At 55.5% G+C, this 21,647-nt stretch overlaps 1 protein-coding gene across 4 annotated transcripts in view; it reads right to left on the bottom strand.

The window, feature by feature from the left end:
- Nucleotides 1–21,647, bottom strand: part of TMEM104 (transmembrane protein 104) — a 54,490-nt gene that overhangs the window by 20,359 nt on the left and 12,484 nt on the right. For 2 of the 4 annotated variants that reach the window (XM_027626176.1, XM_027626177.1), the window contains 3 exons: nucleotides 18,380–18,479; nucleotides 17,812–17,920; nucleotides 17,222–17,320 (listed from right to left, as the gene is read on the bottom strand). In XM_027626176.1, coding sequence (XP_027481977.1) covers nucleotides 17,222–17,320; nucleotides 17,812–17,920; nucleotides 18,380–18,479 — 308 coding nt within the window. Of the gene's footprint in view, nucleotides 1–17,221; nucleotides 17,321–17,811; nucleotides 17,921–18,379; nucleotides 18,480–19,087; nucleotides 21,630–21,647 lie in introns of those variants that run through there. The other 2 variants (XM_027626175.1, XM_027626178.1) reach the window with 2 other exon arrangements.

Raw genomic sequence — 21,647 nt, 5'->3', positions numbered from 1 at the left:
ACCTACTCTCCAGCAGCCCTGGGCTGCAAGTCCCTGATGTGCCCAGAGCCTTCCTGCCACTGGGCCTTTGCTCGGCAAGCTCCATTTCTGTTGGGCCAAATTCTGCCACCAATCCCACTCCAAAGTCTGCTCCTGCACCCCGTTGTTGTCTTCCACTTCCCCTCCCTGGAATCAATCATGTTTCCCCCAGGAGCTCTCGCCGGGCAGCAGCTACAGCTCCCGCACATCATGTTCCCACGGTGCTGGGCATGGTGCCCCCCACGGAGGGCTGACCCAGCTGCACGTGCCCCAGAGGACAGGGCTGGCAGGAGGAGGCACAGCTCTGCCAGAAAAGAGACCCAATGGCAAGGGAATAGATCCCAGCCCTCGGCCTGCCTGAGGAGGGAAGGGAATCCCCTCCTCAAAAGCAGTCTGAGAGATTTGGGAAAGGCCGGCGTGGGTTGCACTCGGTGATTTCCAGGACACGATGGTGGCTTTGCTGAGACCCTGAAGGGCAGATGCTCATGCCCACACGTGCCGGCTGGCGTCTGGGAGCTGAAGGCTAGCCGCTAACTTAAGCCGCCACTTTCCTCTTGGGAGTGGTTGGGAGCTGTGTGAGCAGCCAGCCCTCAGCTATGGGAGAAGCACATGCTACATAAGAGAATGGATCTTTCCACCAGAAACTCTCAACTCAGAGCTGCTAAGGGTGAGCCATGCTCACCACCTGCCTCCCTCTTCAACTCCACCTCATTTCATCCACAAAACCAGCCCAGGCCTGGCTGTGGGCTATACGTCTACCTCGACCCTGTCTCCCTGCTGCTGGTCCCACCGACCACAGCCTCATGACAACGCTGTCCTGGGGGAACCTCACCGCCCAATGCTGTGGGTCCCCCGCGCTTTACACAGTGCTCACGCATGCGGTTTCGTGTCAAGCTCCTGGCCATCTGTGAGGTTGCCAGGCAGCTGACGATGCCTCATTTTAGTGATGAGGGGGCCGAGGGACCAGGGAGGTGTGCTGATGGTAAGAAGGCGGCTGAGGGGAGTGAGTGGGAGTCTCCTGACCCCGTCCCTCTGACTGATACGATCCACGGCGCAACCCATTAGAGGCTGTTTTCCTGACACCTTCTGTCCCCACATTGCACCACTTCTCAGCCTCATACCTTTACCCTGGTGAACCCACCCGCCCGGCACGGAGTTTCACGCTCCACCTCCCTTACTCCCATTGTCTTTGAAGCTCTACTCGGGGACCAGTCTCCTCCGCACGGAGCTCCTCTCTTGGGCTCTTGACTGGATCACCAAACACACGGTCGGTACCACATTGCCTAATTCTGGTAGGTTCTGAGTTGCTTTCTCATGGGTTAATTTTGTGTGTCCCCCCACAGCCCCAGAGTGCGAGCAGCATGATGGCAAGGCCTGCATCCTCGTTCACCCCAACACCCAGGGAGGCTTGGCACTTGTGAGATGCCCACTGAACACCTGCAGAATACAGTGAATTTGGTGGGGAAGTGCCTGGTGGAGAGGTGTAACCCCACAGCAGGGGGAGAGGCAACCCCAGTCTTGCTGACTTGTCTTGTACCCTCTCCCAGTCCCTCCTGCCACGGGCAGTGTCTGAGCTCACCGAGGGCACAGCTCACAGGTAGGCAAGCCACCTGCTCCGCCTGAGAGTGGCTCACTGTGTCAGGAAAAAACTCTTTTCCTCAAACAGTTGTGAAATCAACATGCTTTGATTTAGGAAGAGCAAACTGAAACAGCATTTGCTCTGAGTGGACCCACTGGTTTTAGGAGAGAATGATATTCAGCCCTAATAAGGAGAAAAGGACCCTCTGAGAAGAGCCCGGGGCTCTCGGCTGCCCTCCATCAGCCACCTCTCCCTGGACCCCCAGCAAGGAAGGGGCTTGGACCCCAGTGGGCTGTGACTGCTCTGAATCCGCCCGGCCTCCAGAAGAGGTGATGTCTTAGAAGAAACCTAATGTCAAGAACCTAAAGGTCTTCAAAGCAGGGACTCTTTCCACGTCTTCCTCTGGGAGACAGTGGATTCATAGTTCCCAGTCACAAACTGGCCACCCATCAGTTCTTCTTACAAAAGAAAATTAAAGCCCCAAATCCTGTTCATTGTCATCTCTTCTCCTGCTGGGAAGATGTGCAGTGAACTGCAGCTTCTAATCAGAACTTAAACTTGGGTGAAATTCAACAAGACCCATAGTCCATCTCACCTCCCTCAAAAAGGAGCAAGGGCAGGGAGGGGGTCGAGAGAGAGAGAGGGCCTGCTGTTCATGGAGGAAAGGGAAGACAGGAGAGAAAGATGTGCTAAAGAGACGGCCACCATACAGAACAAATGTCCTAAGAACCTCTGAGCCAGTCCACGGGACAAAGACTGATACACCAATTACCTCCTGCAACAAGGGACAGTGAGAAAATCTAACAGAGAAGCAGTTAGCTGACTGTCGATCCAGCCAGGGAAAGCTCCCTCAAGGCCCTGTCCCCCAACCTACTCAGCAAAGGGGCAGCATCTGGTGGGGACAAAGGCCAAATGGTCAAGGAAGCCAGCGGTGGCCAGCAAAGCGCAATCCCTTCTGTGCGTTCTCTGGTTCCCGGGGCGGAAGAAAGCCTGGAACTGGCACTACCATGAACACAGAGGAGGTGGTGGACCGGGGAGACTTGCTGGATGGCCAGTTCCTGGCGTGCCTGATTTATTTAGTTCCTCTAAAAATGAGGGCTTTGGGGCTCATCTGCTTATGGCTCCCACAGTGCAGAAAGATGGAGCTTCCAAGAGACCAGGATTCAGCCACCAGCAGCTGCCTCTGCACACCACCCATCAGCTCCTGGAGTGTCAACATAAAAGGCGAGCTGATCCACTCGGAGCCTTCCTGGTCTAGGGTTTGGGGTGGTGTGGAGGCCTTGATTTCTCTGTTAATTTAGCCCAAGTGATGAAGTAACAAGTCTTAGGACGTGGAATGCCAACACATTGCCCGATCTGCCCTAAACACGTGGGGATCCCCAGGGGCTGACTATAGAATATGTGGTCCTGGCACGCACGAGGCTCAGGCTGCTGGTTCCGGCAGAGGTGGGGACGCGCTGATGGCTCAGCTGAGCTCTGGAGAGATCCTGGAGGCTATCTCAAGTGACAAAGGCAACAAGAGCCCGGATTACAGGGCGGCCCTGGTTCCAGGGCACCAAGGGTTAAGAGTTAATTGGGGTTAATGACAACGCAGCATGAACCCATCCCTAAACGGGAACTGAACTTTCAAGGCGTCCTTGAAGTGCGGTGAAGAAGTGTTCAAGGATTCTATTTTTATTTCTCAAGTGGCTGTGCACATTTCAGTTTGGGAGTTTTTATTTTCCCAACTTGAATGACAATGTCTGGGGATTCATCCACAAAAAAGGAGAGATCGGAGTCAGCAAGGGACCTCAGAGGGACCACAGGCTTCAGGGCTGTGGGCACTGGGCCAGGGTTTGCCTCTGGCGCCGCCCTGGCTAACCATGAGACCCCGCAGTGCAAGTGAACCTCTCAAAACATGTCACGTGTGCACAGGTGGCCAACAAACATCAGCCCTGGCCATGATCCCCGATGGTACTGGCACACACCCACGTTCTCACACCCCATTGGTCCTCCAGACACCCCAGGTCAGGGAATCCAAGTAGCAGGGGCCAAGTGAGGACCTCCAGCCAAAGAACATCAGGTTGCTTCTATTCTTAATGGACTTCCATCACTTGCACCCAAGTGCAATAATGGCCCAACTGCTCTGTGGGAGCTCAAGTTCTTCCCAACCAGACAGAAAGGATCAGCCACCATGCAGAGGACGGTGAGAGCCCGACAACAGGTGTGCGTCTGAACCCGGGGTGGCAGCCTCTGTGCACCAAGCTCAGTGAACCATTATCACAAAACCCTATGATGGGATGCATCACACCATCTAGAGTCCACAGGATCTAGATCCACAGGGATCAGTGCTTGCACATGAAACTCCACGAGAAGGGGGTTCTCCCACAGGGCAGAGCTCAGCAGCCACCTTCTGAAGGCCCAGCCCAGTGAGGGGCTGGCCCAGAGCACGAGCGGAGCCTTGCCGTGGGAGGGGGCTTCAGACACCAGCCCAACCATGATGGAGATGCCACCGGCCCTTCACCTATCCATCCCTTGAGTTTCGTTTCCCTGGGGGAGGAGGAGTAATGGAGACAGATGGAGCACAACCTCCCACCCACAGCACAGATGAGCATCACCCCCCACCCGCTGAAGGTGCTGCTGAGGGCAAGTTACCGCATCTTATTGTCCCTGTGCCACCACCACCCTCACCTAGAAGGGACTGGGAAATGCTTACTGAATGGACCGAGAAATGGAAGACTCAGGGAATGCCTGAAAATAAAAATGGAGAGTTGATGCCTAGATATTCTGAAGAAGTATGTTTCTGGAGCACATACCCTTCTCCAGCTATCACCTCAAGATGTCCTGCAGCAGAAAACCAAGTCCACGCACGCCAAACGGTTCAACCCCACTTGGAAGGCGTGAGCACAGAGACATGTCCTACCTGCAAAAGGCAAGTGTACACTTGCTGGAAGAAGCTGGAAGAGGCGCTTAGTGGCCCCCGAACTACAGAACAGAGGCAAGAAACCAATCCCGCACGGCAGCCAATCAGACCAGGATTAGGAGGTCGGCCAGGAGGAGAGGAGGAGAGACTTGTCCCACTGCCCGATTAACTGGGAAGAGGATAAAGCTCTGAGGCGCCCTCCCTGCAGAGCCACATGCGGGCCAGTGAGGTCGCACCCGAACAAGTTCTGCCAAACTACTGGTGCAAACCTTGTCTCAACACTGGGGAGCTGCTGGGAGAATGATTTCAAGAAGCCACAGATGGGGCAGCAGCTCCCAACCTTGCACATGCAGACAGCTCCCACTGTCACAAGCCCAGAACGCCCCCTCCTGGTGGCTGGGAACGGGTCGGCACAGAAGAGGAAGGATGAGAACCTCCTGGACAGAGCGGTTGGAATTGCTCCCGGGAGGCCGGCAAGCGAACGGCAGCCATGACACAGGCTGCGTGGGATAAGCACTCCCAGACCGTCCGTACCAGTTCCAAGGGGGAGGGCTGGACGCAGGGCTGTCCTGGCCCCTGGAGTGCTGCTGGCTGATACCCGGGGAGCCTGGGTGACACCAATCCCAGCCCTGTCAGCCTGGAGATGGCCAGGGCACTCACAAGGCACTTCCTGGGCTCTGTTACTCCCCAAACACACCGACTGGAAGGCCGCCTGTGACCGTCTGACAGCTGAAAGCATCCCCAGGTCCCTTCCTCCAAACCTCCTGCTTCTCTTTTCTCAAGGCAACTGGAAACAAAGCAGACCTAGGAAAGGACCCAAAGAACCTCCTTCTCTGAACCCTCTGCTCTAAACATCCCCTGCCCTACTTAGATGAGATAGAAATCTTCAGTTAGGGACCTGAGGTTTGTAACCTATCTTTATGGTTTGTCCTCTGGGAGGCCAAAAAAAAAAAAAAAAGGAAAAAAAAGAAAGCACATCTCCACCTGAACCCATGGATGGCAAAAAAGAAAGATCAAGAAACTCATCCTGGAGCCTGGTTGCCGAATGCGGTGTTAAGATGTGTGGGACAAGGAGCTTCCTGGGAGGGAGTGACAGGTTACAACCCACAGCAGGGCCCCCTCAGTACCCGGAGGCCTGGCTGTGCACCGCCAGGAAACAGCTCACATACGGTGATGGCCACGGGACGCAGACTGAGTCTTTCCAGAACGCACGCTGTGGCTCCCGGGCAACTGTTTTCACTATCACGTCATAATCTCTGGCCCCAGACTCTGGGATAGGGACAAGTCCCACATACCTGGTCCAGGTGTCCCCCTACCCAATCATCTCCAAGCCCCCAGCTGGGAGATGGTTGGGGCTGCATTTGGAGGGGATGCTATCGGCAGGGAGAACTGTGCCCACAAACAGGCCATTCTCACCCCAGAGCCTCCCCCTGCCTCTGAGCCGTCACCCAGAGAAGGCTTTGCCTTGGAGACAAGGGAATCCACACCACTAACACCCCGAGTGCCCACACACAGCACCTTCCATCGAAGACCTCTTCTTGACCCCGACACCCTGGAAATTGGTTACTGGCTCCAGTTTAGAAAGCTGAGCTAAAGGGGATAAAGTAACTTGTCAAGACCTTGTAACGACCGAGACGTGGCTGAGATCAGAACTTAGGCTGTGTATTCAAGGCCAGCCCCCTTCTTTGGGCATCTACTGCCTCCCTGGGTTATGCCCTGGAGAAAGTCTCTCCACCATCTCCACCCCCAGCAAAGCTGCCTCCCTCAGGGGCAGGGGCGGAGGGCTGGGCCGGCCCGGTGGCGTCAGCCTGGCACAGCTGCTGTCCCCCTCAACCCCTATTGGAGGATAGGCCTGCGCACCTGTGTTGTCTCTTTCTCTGCCGAAAAGCCAGATGGTGCCCGGTGGTGGGCAGAGTTCCAAGGATTTGGTGCCAGAGCTGTAACCCTTGTGGTTGGGGGGGGGGATAATAAATATTGTGGAAAACCCACATAGTCACTCACCTAATGATTATACGCCATCAGGCTTATTAAGGGCAGCCTGGCTCCTCGCAAGCATGAGAGAGAGGGATGGGTCCACACCCACCTGCCCAGGTGAGAAGACAGAGGCCTGACCTTGACCGAGGAGGGCTTTAAGGGTAGTGATGACAGGAGGCGGACCGGACAAGGCGGTGTGTGTGAGAGCAAGGCAGGGGGCTCTGCCTGGAGAAACACCCCTGCCTTTGGAGGTGGCCTCTGTCCTAACACTTCACTGCTTGCATTTTAGGCGTCAGTGAGGAGGTGGCAGAGAGATGGGGGAGCCACCCTAGACTTCCTAGCATGCGGTCAGCTCCTGACTGTTGCCCTCTGCCTTCAGCCCCCAAAGACAGGGTGCCCCTAAGGCCATGCTGAGGGGTCACTTTGTCCCGGCAGTGAGGTACAGAAGATGACCCGTGCCTTTGGGAAAAGAGGAGAAGCCAGCGGGATGTGGAATTTTTTTGGCGGGAGCAGTGGCTGTCAGCCATGATGAACCGTGGGCATCAGCAGCCCCAAGGGCTTACAGAGGGATTGGACCCGTGCCGGCCACAGACCCCGCGGGGGCAGCACACCCGAGTGCTCGTGTTCATGCAAATGTTCACACAGCAACTGCCCTCTGTGAGGCCTATGCTGGTTCCAGACGTGTGGGTCAGGTACAGCCCTGACCTCGAGATGCTCACAGGGAGACCAAGTAACCGAATACACACGGAAGTCCAATCATCGCCATGGCAGGGGTTGGGGGGAGAGTAATGGCCACAGGTGTCTTGAAAGGAGGCCCCTGAGTTCAGGCCAGAGTCATGAAAGCACCCAGTGACTTTGGAGGACAGTGGCCAGTGAGTGTGGGGCAGTGGTGAGAGAGAAGGTTCCAGAAGGAGACTGGAGCAGACCACACCACGTGAATGAGCGTGAATGAGCGTAAATGTTGCGTTATGGAGAGGAACTTCTAACAGGTTTCAAGCAGGGAAATGACAGTCACATTTACCTAAAACCTGTGTTGAAAGAATGAAGTAACAGAAAAGCTCTGTGGCCTTGGGGCAATTCTTCTGTCCCCAGGTGAGGCGCCAGGCCTCAGGCTTCCCTGAGTCCTCTGCGGAGGACTCCTCTGGGTCCTAATGGGACAAGGGTTAAAAGGGACTATACTGCGTTCTGGGGGCAAAAGAGAGAAGGCGCGGCGGGGATGTCCCGGCTAGTGGGTCACGGAATAAATGGGTAAAAATGCCACCTGGGCCCTTGCGGCGAGCCCTGTGGGAGCCGGAGTGAGTGAGCAGATGATGCCAAGACGTTACTTTCTCCCGCACTGCAAACTTGTCTTACTGGTACTGTTTAGCCACTGAAATCTCTTCGGGGAGAATCAATACGGGCTCTGCATGTGTCTATTTATGCCGGATGTCAAGGAAGGGGAGACGAAGGGGAGATAGCACCACTCCCCCCGGCGCTGTGCTTCGCCTCACACACGAAAAAAACTAGAGGTACTCTTCCGGCTGGGCCATCCGACCCAGGGTCTGGGAAGAGGCGTAGGGGCCAGGCTAGGGCTCAGTGGGTCCTCAGAGGTCCTTAGAACAAGAGGCCTTGAGGGGAACAGGTAGACTCTGCTGTGAGGGAAGGGGGTGGGGAGCCCCTGGGCCGTCCGTCCTGCCCCTCAGTGGCAACCCTGGAGAAAAGCACCCACCCATCACCCCCCAACCACCTGATTCTGTCAAGAGTTAGGCTGAAATACTTTTGGCGGCTGGTGCACGGGCCTCCTGGGCCTTAGAACCTGCCGAACTGCTGGCAACCCCAGTAGCCAGGTGGCATCTGACTGCTTTTAGTGTCCCCGTCCTGAGGATGTGAGGAGGCTGGCCACGGCCCGTCAGCTCAGGTGCCTGGTGTTTGTGCAGCACTGGACGAGAGGTGCCAGCTGATGGCTGGAGGTGTTCTGGCGCCTTCCCTGCCTCGCTCCACTCTGGCCACCGTCTCTGTGCAGGACGAGTGGACAGCGGTGGGACTGCTCTGCGCTGGAGCGGGAGGGGAGCGAGGGAGGGAAGTCAGGTGCCCAGGACACGGGAGCCCTGCAGAGAGGAGCACAGGCCAAGCTGGCTCCACCCCTTCTCTGCTGACGTCAGACCTCGAAATAGACAGATTGGGGAGCAGGAGTCTTTGCCGACACCCAGTAACCTTGGAGGTGGGGAGGGAGGGGAGACAAGGCATCAAGCTGGCTGATTAACAAGCTCTGTCCAACTGGGTATAAGAAATTGCACTCACACCCCCAGCCTCCTCCCTAGTTGATGGTAGGAGTGAAAAGCCTCTCCGTGGGGCTGGCATGCTGTGGGCTCTAAGAGGAAGCCAAGAGCACTGCCCGTAGGGACACAGGAGGGACCTGCTGGCCCTGGGTTAACAAGAAGGCACTAGCAAAGGGGCTCCTAGGGACACCCAGAGCCTGAGAACAGTCTGGTCAGAGAAGTGATGTTCTCTGTCTGCACTGAAGTGCATGAGGCATCAACTCCAGCAGGTTACCTGTGACGCCAGGCTGGACACCTGTGGACGTGGGGCCATTGTCTTCCACTGGAGGAGGCAAGGCACAGGGAGACCCTGACGGCTGCCTCCACAGCAGCAGCCTGGGGGCAGTTCTCTAAGGTAGACCAGAGCAGGCCTCTCCCCGGGAGACCGTTTACCATGGGGACAGGCCCTCAGCCAGCCGGATTTCTCAAAGGGGAGAGGACACAGATTTCTCCTCAGAACCGGTTGAAGGTACAGATTCCTGGACCTTGAAGCCTTAGCTCTGCTACATTGGGCCGGGGGTAGAACTCAGGAATGTATACTTTTAACAAGTACCTGAAGATGGTTCCTGGAACTAAACCTTGAAACACAGTTAAGGCTCATACTGCTGACCTGGGGGAAGGCAAAGAGCTGCACAGTGTTCCTAGGGGCCGTGTACCTCTTTCGTGCGTGGAGCACAACCTCCCTACAGCGGTGAGGGTTACACGTCACAGCCCCATCAGTCGGCACCCCGCACCCGGACCGGCAGTCTCTTCCCTCCTCTTGTCAAGGTTTCCAGAGAACGTCTCAATCTGCGGCTAGAGGAAGTCCTTCCCAGAGCCAAACTCATGATGCCCTGCTGCGCTCTGTGACCCTTCCTTCCAGATTCACGCTCACCACGAAGCATCTGCTCAGCAAAGCGCTCTGCAGCACCTCCCTTTGCACTTGAGGCTTATTAAAATGTACCTTGGTCTGCTCTCAGCTCATCCACGAGACAGCCTGAGCTCCTGCTAATTAATCAGATGTCATCATTAATATGCACCCTAATTGTTCAGCTCTCCTGATGCCCATCACGCTCGGGCCCCAGGCATCTCTGCCGGCTGCAAACCCTCTGGACTTCCTCGGCTCCTGCTTTCTCCTCTGGGCGGGCCTGCGGTCCGGAACACGTGCCCAAAGACATTTTGATTCTCAGCACAGTTTGCACGGCCAGCGCCGCCGGCTGGGATGCCAGCAACATGGAGGAGCGCAGTTATTACTTTAGAATAAGTACTTTATTTAATTAAACAATTACTGCTGGGGCCCTGGGGCGCTATTTATAAAGACACCAGATTCTGCTCACAACAGACACCCTGTAACAGGGAGTGAGCATGCTCAGGGAGCAGCCAGAGCCCCACAAACCTCAGCAGGGCCCCCGAGAGTACCACGGGTCCTCAATGCAATGAAAGCATCAGACAGACATAGAACAAGAGGGGAAAACGGGTTGGCAGCTACGGTTCCCATCCTGGTTAACACAAAATATTTAAGAACATTCCACCTTCCTCTAAAACCACTTGGCAGGGGCTGTTGGGTTCTAGATGATTTTTTTTTTTTTCCCTGTACTTTTGGGGGAAATGAAAAGGAAGTGGGGAGGAGGGGAGCGGAAGATGTGAAATCAACCAGGATATTTTCTTCAAGAAAACAAAGTCACTTTTAGCTCTTTGCCCAGAAAGGGAAGGCTGGAAGCAGAGGGGATGTGGAGCATGGAGATGGCCTGGGCCGAACTGTTTGGGGTCAGCCTGGAGCAGCTCGAGGGCAATGGCTGAAAACGCACTCAGGTTGGTGGCAGGGTCGGCCCAGGACGCTTGTGAAGAGAGGAGCACCAGACATTGATCCCCACTTGTACCACTCATGGAGAAGGCGCGCTCAAGCCTCCAGCTTGGGCTGCCTGGGATCAGCGTGGAGTGTGGATAAAGCGGTCCTGAAAAAGCACAGTGCAGAAGGTCCTCAGCAGGGATGAGCACTCCCCACGGAGACCTATTTGGAAGTTTCCCAACCAAATTGGCCTGCGCAGGAGTGTGCGCCGTGGGTATACACTTAACAAGCCCCGCGAAGCTTCCCAGGCTGCATGTGTGCGCGAGGGCGTGTGCATCCCTGACTCTCTTGTAGGTGGGCTGCTCGCGTCCACCCCAACCCCACGTTACGTCTGCCTGCTTCCACACGAACCAGGCTTTGGATTGCTGCACCTTTGCAGGTGAACACCTGGATACTACCTTTAGGAGAGAGAGGCTTCTAAAAGCTCTATTTATAAATACTTAGTGTTCATAGAATAACATTTTACACCCATTAGAAAAATTAAGCACTCAAAAGAAACCTGCAGCCAGTCCTGCAAACTAACAAACTTTGTAACAAATAATTACCCCCTAGTCTGTTTTATCCATTTGGACTTTCATACAGCAGGGTTTCTTAAGAGCTGAGCATGCTGGGGTGGGGGTGGCCAGGTGATGGCACACAAGATGATTTCCCCCATCCCAGGGCACCTCCCTGGCTGAACTGAGGAAGAGGGTAGTGCGGAAGGATGAGAATCCAGGCCGATTTATCTGAGATCTGCTCATGGGCCCAGGAGTCAAAACAGCTTGCCCTGGGCAAGTGGTGTTTATAAGCACGTACTCGTGACTTGCCAGACAATGGATATGGGGGCAGGGACCTGGGACATTCTAACAGGGCAGAGAGATGCTCAAATTGCCATTGTGACGAGGGGGTCTGGGCTCAGGAGCTAGGATGTAAGTGCCCTCCACCCACCAGGTCAGAGTAGAGAATGCAGGACCCTGACCAATGGCAACAGGCAGCTTCTGAGACTTGGGGGAAGGACAGTTGGGGCTGTCCAGGAGAAGCTAGTCCAAATTCCCATCACCTGGTATCTTTACTGGGAGCACGGGATTAAGCGTCACTATGCTGGTGTATCAGGTGTCGGCCATGGCAGAGGCAGGATGTGGGGGTAATGGATGGCAGGCTTAACGCCAGCCGACAGAACCCATGTCCCTGAGAGGCACAGTAAAAATAAAAACAATCTCTCAGAGAGCTGGAGGAGGAAGCTCAGCCCCAACACCCAAAGGTGCTGGGGGTGGGGTAGGGGGCAGTCGCCATGGCCCAGGGAGGTGCTACCCAGCTCTGCACCGAAAGGTGAGGGCTGGTCTAGAGCAATGCTGGGCAGCAGCTGGGCAGGCACTGGGGATGCACAGGAGGCTGTGCTCAGGCGGCGGGAGCAGCAGCAGCTGTGGGTGACGGGCGGGGGGCTGGGGGCTCATAGGGTCCCTTGGCAGGAGTTGGAGACAAACCACAGTGCTGGAGTGAGTGACAGAGCAATCTGAATTTCATTTAGAAAGGGCTGGGCTGGGGGATGGAAAGCACACCAAAAACCAAGAGGCCATTCCCGGGATGAAATATATAGACAGCTCCCTAGAGAAAAAAAAGAGAGAGAGAGAGAGAGAGAGAGAGAGAGAGAGAGAAAGAAAAACACAGGCCTGTCCCTGTATTATTGATTTCCTTGAAAAAGAGAGACAAGCTAATCCTTTCAAGTCAGTCACTTCAATGTGAGCACCGGTGCCTGTTTGAAGTCAGCACTCCCTCAACGTTACAGACCCAGCTCTTGTTTGGGTAGTGGGCCCACGCATTTTTGGGGCAACGGGCAGGAAGTCATTTGTCCTTGAGACCCAGGATCATGGATTGAAGGTGGAGGCTCAGCACATGGGGGAGAGGCGCATGAGGACACTGCAACCAGCTGAAGACACCGCAGACCACTCCCACACCAAGTTCCCGGCGTCGGCCAGGCATGGGTCCCGAGGGCTGCCCCGCCCACTGCACCTGCAGTGACTGCCCAGTACGACTGGCATCTTCTCACGAGGGGGGAGAAAGAGAGGCCAAGGAAAATGGACCTTTCTGAGCATCCAGAACGCGAGAAGGGGAGCTTGTGACAAGAAGCACATTGTGGGGAGGAAGGGGAAAAAAAAGACGGGCTTGCCTGGTAGGTCACCATCCTACAAAGGGCACACTTTGATGTTCCAGACCCCAGGAGCAAGCCCACGCAGCCAGGAAGCTCTCGGTCCATTACGGAGTCCCGACCCATGTACGTCAGACAGGAGGGCATGGTGGCCCAGAGAAGGGAAACTGCCATCAGGCCATTTGTGAGTTTAGGGCTCTGCTCTCCACTTCCAGATGGAGTCAGCCCACGAACCCTCCATAGAGACAGCTCATTTGCCCTCTGGGGCCACACTTCCTAGCTAACTGCTGCTGCTTTCCACTCCAGGTTCCTGACAGTGGCAAATCCAGGAGCAGCGTCCATGCATGTCCTACTGGAATTGTGCTCTGGGGCAGCCGGCAGTGCCTCTGGAGGCGTGCAGCAGTGTTTCCGAGAGTCCCCACATCCTGTCAAGTCACTGTGGCTGCTGAACCTCGTTGTGTCACACTGTTTCCCTCCTCGCTGGTCCTGAAGGCCTCTAGGCCACCTCCTGCCCCAGAATTGGTAAGAATAAATATTCAAGTGATGGCAGCGGTGACCCACTTATTAGCAGATGCCAGAACCCCAGGGCACAGTGGCTGATGCTGAAAGAACACAGAAAGGGACTGTGGGAGGGACAGGAAACGACCTTGGGAAGACATGTCCAACTCCAGCGCCCCTTGAGTGAATGTGAGAAGTCCGCTCCACTATCTAGGAGCGAGGGGCAACAAGAAAGACAGCAAATCAATCAAGCAGACAGACAGGGTGTGTGGACACGGATCACTGAACGGACACCATCCTTGAGCAGTGTCGCCCCACCTCTCTGCAAACATCAAGCTCCAAGGGCTGATGGCCGGCCACGACCCACTCCTTCTTTCTGGCCTTGCCAGCAGGACTGCCTGCAAGCCTAGCAAGTCTGTTACTGGGGTTGGAGGACCCAATGGGAAAGGAGAAAGTAAGTGGTAATGTGTTACACCCACGCAAAGCCGCCATAGGAAGAGTTGGTCAAGGCCTGGCGCAGTCATGCGGGCGCGCACTCCCCTCTCCACCTCCTTACAAAAAGGACATTTACCCGTTTTAGGAAGAGACCTGGGGTTTTAAAAAAGGGACTCCATGCTGTTTTAAATGTTGCAGACGACAGAGACAAGTACTGCTGCGTGCGTAAGCCTGAGCCAAGATGGAATCAGAAAACCGGACTTCCTGGCAGAGGGAGAAACCGGACTCTCGGTGAAAGCCTAGGAAGACCCTTCCGATGTTAACGTGAGCCCGAATCGGATGGCCCTACGCGTGTAGGAAGAGCCCAGCAGGCAGAACTCCCGAAACTCCCATGCAGCCCCCAATACACAACCTGCTTCTTCAAGGGGGTGCCCAGCAGAAGGTGGGCACCCCCTGCCAGGCACGTGCAGGCCGCCATCTCTCCCCCAGGCCACCCAGGCCCTGGAGGTGGATCTCACGGCTCCTGTGTCAAGGCAGGATGGCAAGCCAGGGTGACCTTGTCCTATCCCAAGGCAGCCCACGAGGGGCCCCCGCTCGATACCATCAGTTTGTGGCCTAGTCTCCAGGCAGGATGAGCTCCGCTCTGCCATCTGCGCTCCCGGCTCTGCTTGGCCGGCGCCTGCTGGGCTGCCGGTGACCCAGCGGCATCTGTCCACCTGTAAGAGGCCGAGGCCGCTCCTGCAAACCGGGAGGAGCTCTCGGCCCTGGGAGAGTCCCACTACAGCCCCAGGGCTTCCTTCTGACACTCTATGGGGCGGCGGCAGTGACAGGCAGGGGGTGTGAGGGACAGGCTGGGAAGTGCTGCTGGGACGAGGAAGTGAAAAAGTACTTGGCAGTGCCCTGGACTCCAGGGGATGGCGGCACACAACCTGCTTCCCAGACACTGGGGACAGTTGGATTCCTGGACGGAAATGATTTCCGTACAACCCTAGTACCACTTCACCCCTGGTCCGTGGCTCCTTCTCACGGCACAGGAGAGAGTGAAGTGCTCAATTCTGACTTTGTTTCCTAGCAAAGCCGGAGCTCTGCAGAAAGAATCCCGATATTCCCCAGCCTGGAGGCGAGGTTACTGGTTTGAAAGAGTTGGGGCACCCAACACTTTCCCACTGATCCTTCAAAGGAGCAGGAGAGGCGGGTGGTGGGGTTCTGAGAATCTAAGGCCAGCTGATAGCAAGTCCTGATGTTGATTCTCATGGGCTCTTGCCAGGGCCCAGGTCACTGAAGGCTCCAGCTGCAGTGGCTTGTGGGGACGGCCCTGGAAAGCACGTGTGACTCACGGGACCCCTGCTCCCAGTGCCCCGCTCTGTGGCTACTCCAAGGAAGGAGAGGGAGAGACTGACTCATATCAGCTGCGCTGGCAATCACAGGATGTGGACGGAGGTCGCAGGGTGGAGGGGAGGAGGAATTTTCCATTTGTTAAGGTCAAGGGCTTTGGGAGGTGACTGGGAGCCGCTGGGCGAAAGCTCCCTTCTTATCATGATGCTATGCACAGGCTGGCCTCTAGCTATAGAGTTAATACCCCAAATATCCTCATTCTATGTGTGCATTTCAGTAGCGTTCCCGGGAAGATACAGAAAAGATTGTTTCCAGAGAACTTTCTGGAAATTAAACCACAAAATAAAAGCCTGTACCTTTATTTCCCAGAATGGACTGTCCCAAAATAGCAATGAAGAGATGGTTATTACAGGGCCCTTCCAAACATGCCGGCTGGGAAGGTGCATCATCTACCTGAGACAAGGAGATGGTTGTGCACGGGCTGGGGGTGCTTTAAAGCTGCCTGCCGCCTTGCCTCACCTTTTGGTGAAGTCTCGCTGCCAGCAAAATCAGAAACCGCAGGTAGAAAGAGATGCAGTGGGAGTCTCTAGAAGGGATGAACAATCTTCTGAACGTGAATGACTGAGGGGTAGGGGGAGAAGTACAACCCTCCTCCTTAATGATCTGAAGAAGCCACCTGAGGGAATGAAGACATACGGTTGAGCCCTGTGGGTCAGATTCGGGAGGGGAAGATCCCTCACCTGCAACAGACAGCTCAGGACCAAGGAAGGAAACCTCCGAGTTTGCCAATCTGTCCCAGCTCCCTGACAGGGGGAGGCCTGTGGGTGGACGCCCAGCGCCCAGCGTGGAGGGTCGGAAGGCACGGTTCTTCCGGAGCCACAGACCCTGGGAGCCACACGCAGAATTGTAAAGTAACTCCTGAGACAATGTGGAGGTCTGTCTGCCTTACATTTCTCCAAACCAGGCAGAAGAGCACATCTCAACAGAATACTTGCTGCGCCAAGCCCCCACCAGGGGCCCGGGAGGTGGGGGAGGGGGACAACCACCCATCGAGAACAAGGCTCTGCTTCTGCTCACCCTTCCCATCTCTGTAGCTTTCACAGGCCGGGTGGCAATCAGCCCTAGGAGTTATAAGTGCAGTATCTGCAAGATGAAGGCTTTCCTGAACGGCTCCTTCTGTTCCGTCAGGGAATTACTGAGATTCAGGGAGGGAGGCTCCCATCAGGTGGAAGGTTTACAGGAATAAGTGAAGGAACAATTTAATAAAGCACTAATAATGTTTCTTGATAATTTATCAGGCGAATGGCAGCGGCCAATGTTCCTAGCACTCCGTATCTGTCTTGCTGTGGAGAGGATGGGCCAGGCAGATTCAGCACAGACTCTAACAGCCTCTCCTGGAAAGACCCAGCTGCGGTCTGGTCCCTCTGGCAGGTGCCTCTGCCCTGGACATGCTCCTGTGTCTGTGCTGAGCCTCTTGGACCCCTGCCTCCACGTCCTCCTTCTGCCAGTTAGAGGTCCAGGTGGGTCGTTACACTCACTGATACTTTTGCTAATTTTATCAATGACAGTTTGTTGAAATGCTGAGAGGCTAAGAGGCCTCAGCTGTGCTGCCCTCCTGATCTCCCCCTCCCCCTCCCGGCTGGGGGAGGGGAAGTAGGGAACCGTGCCAGGGAATTAACTTGCTACCAAATTCCTACCAGACCTGCGGTGGGGAGATATGAGATACGATTCTACTAAAAGACAAGTTTCTAGTCATGGGTGAATGCGCGAGACAAAAACCAGACCATCCGACCACTCCGGCAATGCAGGAGAAGAAAACCAGTCTCTCCCCAAGCTTGGGCCACAGGCCGGCTTCAGTAGGTCCACAGGGTGGGGACTGGGAAGGTAAAACCACCATTCAGTGGCCCTGGGTTAACAAACTCAGAACCAGATACCAGCTGGCAGGGCCTGCCAAAACCTTTGCCAGGACGGGGGTAATTAAGTCAGGAGGCCAACTCCCCAAAAGGCTCGGCTCTCTCCCGAACCCTGCCTTCCCCTCCAAATCAGCTAAGTGGCCACGTGTCAAACTGTGTGTCACCTCGCACACCTAAATCTGTGTCAGGGTTAAGGAGGACCAAGAAGAGGCAGAGAATATTAATAGATGCTGCAAAAGGGCGAGGGAAGCATTTCTGAGTCCCGCCCACAAAGCAGGCAGAGATAAATAACGGCCTGTGGTTTCGTATCTTATTACCCAAGACCCGTCTGGCATGGTATCCAGCTCCAACCGGCCCCTCCTGCCCATGGCACAAAGCAGTCGAGAACAGCCTGGAGATTCATCTTCTTCCCCCACCTGCAGGGAGGAGGGGAGACAGCTGGGCTGATCCCTATCTGGAGAGCCTGTTTGTGGTCGGGTCCAACCGAAGGGATGGCTCAGTCCTGCCTGCCCAGTCAGGAAGCCCGGCACCTCCCATATGCTCTTGGGCTGGCCAGCAGTAAGGTCAAAATGTGGCAAGTCTCCAGGAAATTCGTTCTGACGCTCTTAAAGAGCTGTGCTAAGAGCTATGCCCCTCAAACCCCGAGCTCAATTTACAAGAGTTCACAGCCAGGAGCTGGCAATGACCCGAATGCTAACTCCGAGCCACATGTGACCGGACACGTAGGCTATATTCTCAGTAACGTGACATGGTTTCTGCCCAGGACCATGGCCCCAGTAACTAGCCAGAGCGGGAAGCTGTGTAGACCCTCCTCTCTGCGGAGGGAGCTCGATCAGAGAATAAAGTTCAAATGCCCCAGGCCAGCCGGGGTGGGCAGAGGCCGAGGGGCCGAGGCGAGGCCACTCACCAAGTAGATGCGGTAGGCGTCCACGCGGCGCAGGGGCCCCCAGCACGGGTCCGTGTCATTGTGCTTGCTGTCGGCCTCCACACCACAGGACTCGTTGCCGGTGGCACTGCTGATAAAGAGAAGAGTGGCTCAGTGTGGCCCCCGCTTGGGAAGCAGACAGGATGGAACGTTCCACCACTGAGCCTCCACGCCCACCGAAGCTGCTCCCGGGCCGACCACCTCACTTGCCAGGAATCACAATCTCCTGTCTCTGGGCAGGTGCCACCTACTCCTGCAGCAGCATTTCCCAGCGACTCGGGGGCCCCCGGTGGGGATCCCAGGCATCTTCCCAATGGGGCAAGGAGGGGGACAGCGGTGTTGAGCGGGCTTCCAAAGCACAGAGCACAGCCAGCTGTGGGATGCGCCGAAAAGGGCCTCGGGCCTCTCCATGCTTCAGATGCTGACACGTTGGCTGGGCCTTGTGCTTCTACCAAAAACTACCTTGACTGGCCGAGGAAGGCTGTTCGACTACAGCCAGTGTGTGTGTGTGTGGGGGGGGGGGGGGGGGGGTGTTGAGGGGGCCACTCACCAGGTCACCTGCATGAGGGAGAAGGGCACGGCGGCAGCGTAGATGGCCAAATCCCCATACAGGTAAATGATGATGCAGAAATAGAACAAGTTGACCCCCACTGAAAGGAACAGAGTCACTGTCAGGGAGCCACAGGGGCGCCTGTGTTCCTTCCTGACAGTCAGGTCTCTATCTCTTCCACACCATTCCTTTCTCCAGGCTGTTTACTTTCTACAAAAAGAAAATAACTAAGTCCCGTGGCTTGTTCTGGCTGGCTACACTGTGGTGTGGCAGGAGACACGGCTGCCTGTGATGTCACGGTCACCTCAGAGAGGCTAAGTGGGGCTACGGGCCTCAGAGGCTCTGAATCCGGGCAGGTGCAGGGCTGGCTGGGGAGGATCAGAGGGGCCTTCACGCTTGGGACAGGCTGCCAGGCAGGAGGAGGAGAGAGGCCCTGAGTCAGGAGCCTGAGCCTGAGTGTGTGTCTGGATCAGCCAAACACAGGACTCTATGAGAAAGGCTGGTACTGAGGACCTGAAAAGCAAAGAGAACAAAAAAACAGTCCAGCTTCTGAAGCTAAAATCAAGAGGGTAAAAAGCCCCTGATTTCCAAAGACCAAGTGCCTCATTCAGAGTCTGACTGATCACCAAGCCCCAGGGATGGGAAGGGGTGGCCAGGGGTGCTGGTGACAGAAGGGGCAGCAGGAGGGGGCGTGCAAGATGAGCTCACGGTCAGAATGTTTGCCAGGGAGGATGCTTCCTTTGGAAGGTGCACGTGGAAGCTCCCTCTGCAGCGGCAGACCTTGCTCCCTTCTCCCTCCGGTGGGGCCTGAACCAGGAGATGGAGACGCAGCTTCCAGCCCTAGTGTCACTGATCTCGCTTCCTGGCCGTAGCAAGTCCCTGACCATCTCCCATCCTGTACAGTGAGAATTCCACCTGTGCTAAATTCCATATGTGATTCCAGCTTTAAAGACCAGGTGTAACAGCTCTGAAAAAAGCATCCAGGCCCTACAACCTCAGGGTCATGGCCGCAGACAGCCAGTCCAAACTCCCGTTCAGACTGACTGCTCGTGTTTGATGTCACGGGTCTCAAGCTCCCGGTTTCTCTGAGAACAGAAAGAAAAATGAAGTGACAGCTCCCCTCTAATGCTGGTGGCTCAGAAGAGCCTCTAGGATCCCCAAGGGGAAAGCCAGGGACATGTTCCTCCTGGGCTATTTGAGGGCAGCTCTGCTCTGAGAAGTCTGGGGGAAAAAAGACTAGGAAAATACAGTCCTTGCGAGAACCCCAGAGGGCCTCAGACAGCATCGATGTCCAAGCTCAGTGGCCCCTGGGGTCTGGCTGCCACTCACACCCCAGGCCCCAGGTACAGCCTGTGCCTCAGCTTGTCTTTCTGCTCTGATGCCAATGCTCTCTGCAGAGGCACTGCCCCCTCCCCACTCACCCTCTCCTCCACTCATCTGTGGACTGCAGTTTCAGCTGTTTATAAACTGCCATTGGCCCTCCCTGATCAATAAACTTCGTTACTAGACACAAAACAGGAGGATCAATGAGCTTCCTGAGAAGACAGCAATGACGAGGCCTGGCATTGCTCGTCACAAGAAGTGAGTCTGGACCCCAAGGGGGTCTGTTGTGGAGGGCGGCAGTCCTTCCGACAGGGAAGAGAATGACCCTTGAATTAGGAATAGGGCAGAGCAGTGGGTTTCACCCGGGAGGGACTTTGCCTCGCCACCCCCACCAGGGATTATCTGACAATGTCTGAGGATGCTTTGGTTGTCGTGACTCGGAGGTGCTATGGCACCTAGTGCGTGGAGGCCAAGGGTGTTGCTCAGCCTCCCACAACGCACAGGATGGGCCCCAAGACAAGGAATGAGCCAGCTCGGATGTCGACAGTGCCGAGCGTGGGAAACCCTACGCAGAGGAGAAGGCGTCCCCTGGGCATGAGGCTGCTCTCGTATGAGTGTGCTCCTTTCCTATTAGATCTGGATGAACTAGAAGTCTAGTCTGTGAGGGGACGGGGAAAAAAACAAAAACAAAAAACACATGGGTTCCCAGAATTGTTAAAGAAATCGGAGTGGACTGTAAAACATGCTAATCAGAAAGGAGTTTCAAAGGTGTTATGTCCTCTCTCCAAATGTATGTCTTCTTTCCAAAGCCCGCATTTGGAGGGGGACTGCGTGCGGTTGCCAGGAGGAAATGTTCACACTCTTCATCTAATGAGATGGGGAGAGATAGAAACAATAGAGGAAAAGCACAGAGCGGGCTGCACACAACCAATCTGGTTTTCATGGATTCTGGAACCCTCTGTGAAGCTGGTAGGGAGGCAATCTTTGGCTGATGATCATAATCTTCCGGACTGGACAGTCAAATCACACCACCAGTGAAAAACCGAATGCTTAATGTCCTGAGAAGCAGTCAAGAAGACTGGTTTCTATGATCCCCCAGGCTCCAAGTTACTGCAGCCACATTCAAGACTAGAAAGAGCCAGTGGAGATGCCACCCCTGCAAACAGGGGCTGTGACAAAGGGGCAGAAAATCTCCCAAAGAGAAAATCCTTACAGAGAAGAGAATTATATTGAGATCTGTCTGTCTATGAAGGGGAAATGGGCAGGTTTGGGCACCAAAAAGCCAAGCTCTTAAACAGCTCATCTTCCTAAAGAACAACATTTGCCATGGAGGTACACAGTGTTGTCACTGAACATCTGAGCTGGGGCAGGGGGATCCTCTCGGCTGCAGGCAATCCCACTACGGAGCAGGCAGGGTGGAGAGGGCTCATAGACAAGAGTCCCAGACAGCAACCCGTGCGTGGACTCCTTGCGCCCTCTGCTGGCCACCAGGGCGTTGGGGGGGGGCGGACGGAAAACGAGAGAGAGGTACATACACACAGGCATGTGCACAGTGTATCCTACCACCATCATAGGTATCTGCCCTGCGTTGTCCTAGACTGAACAGTCCAGAAGAAAAGAGAGACAAGTCAGAAGCAATCAAGCAAGAGGCACAAAGCTACCAGCCGGCTCCACTGGCTTCCTTGGAAAGCTGCTTAGGATTCCTGACCTCCACCAGCAGGAGGAACCAAGTAGCTGCTTCTCTCTTCCCAGCGCTGATGAACGGGGAGGGATCCAGGAACACAATGTGAGCGCTTCAGGCCTCTCAGCAAGGCGGCTGCTCAAATGTGCTGGGAGCTGGCCGACAGTCTGCTCCTCTGCATCACCTGCCCCATCCCTAGCTGTCAAGGTCTGTCGGAAAGCACCCCTCCTTTGCCCTCACCCCACCTTGAGAAAGAACTTATAC

The sequence above is a fragment of the Zalophus californianus genome, chromosome 16 (assembly GCF_009762305.2).
Source record: "Zalophus californianus isolate mZalCal1 chromosome 16, mZalCal1.pri.v2, whole genome shotgun sequence".
NCBI classification, from domain to species: Eukaryota; Metazoa; Chordata; class Mammalia; order Carnivora; family Otariidae; genus Zalophus; species Zalophus californianus.
Note: the sequence above shows the minus strand (reverse complement) of the source record. Positions and strands in the feature narration are given on the sequence as shown.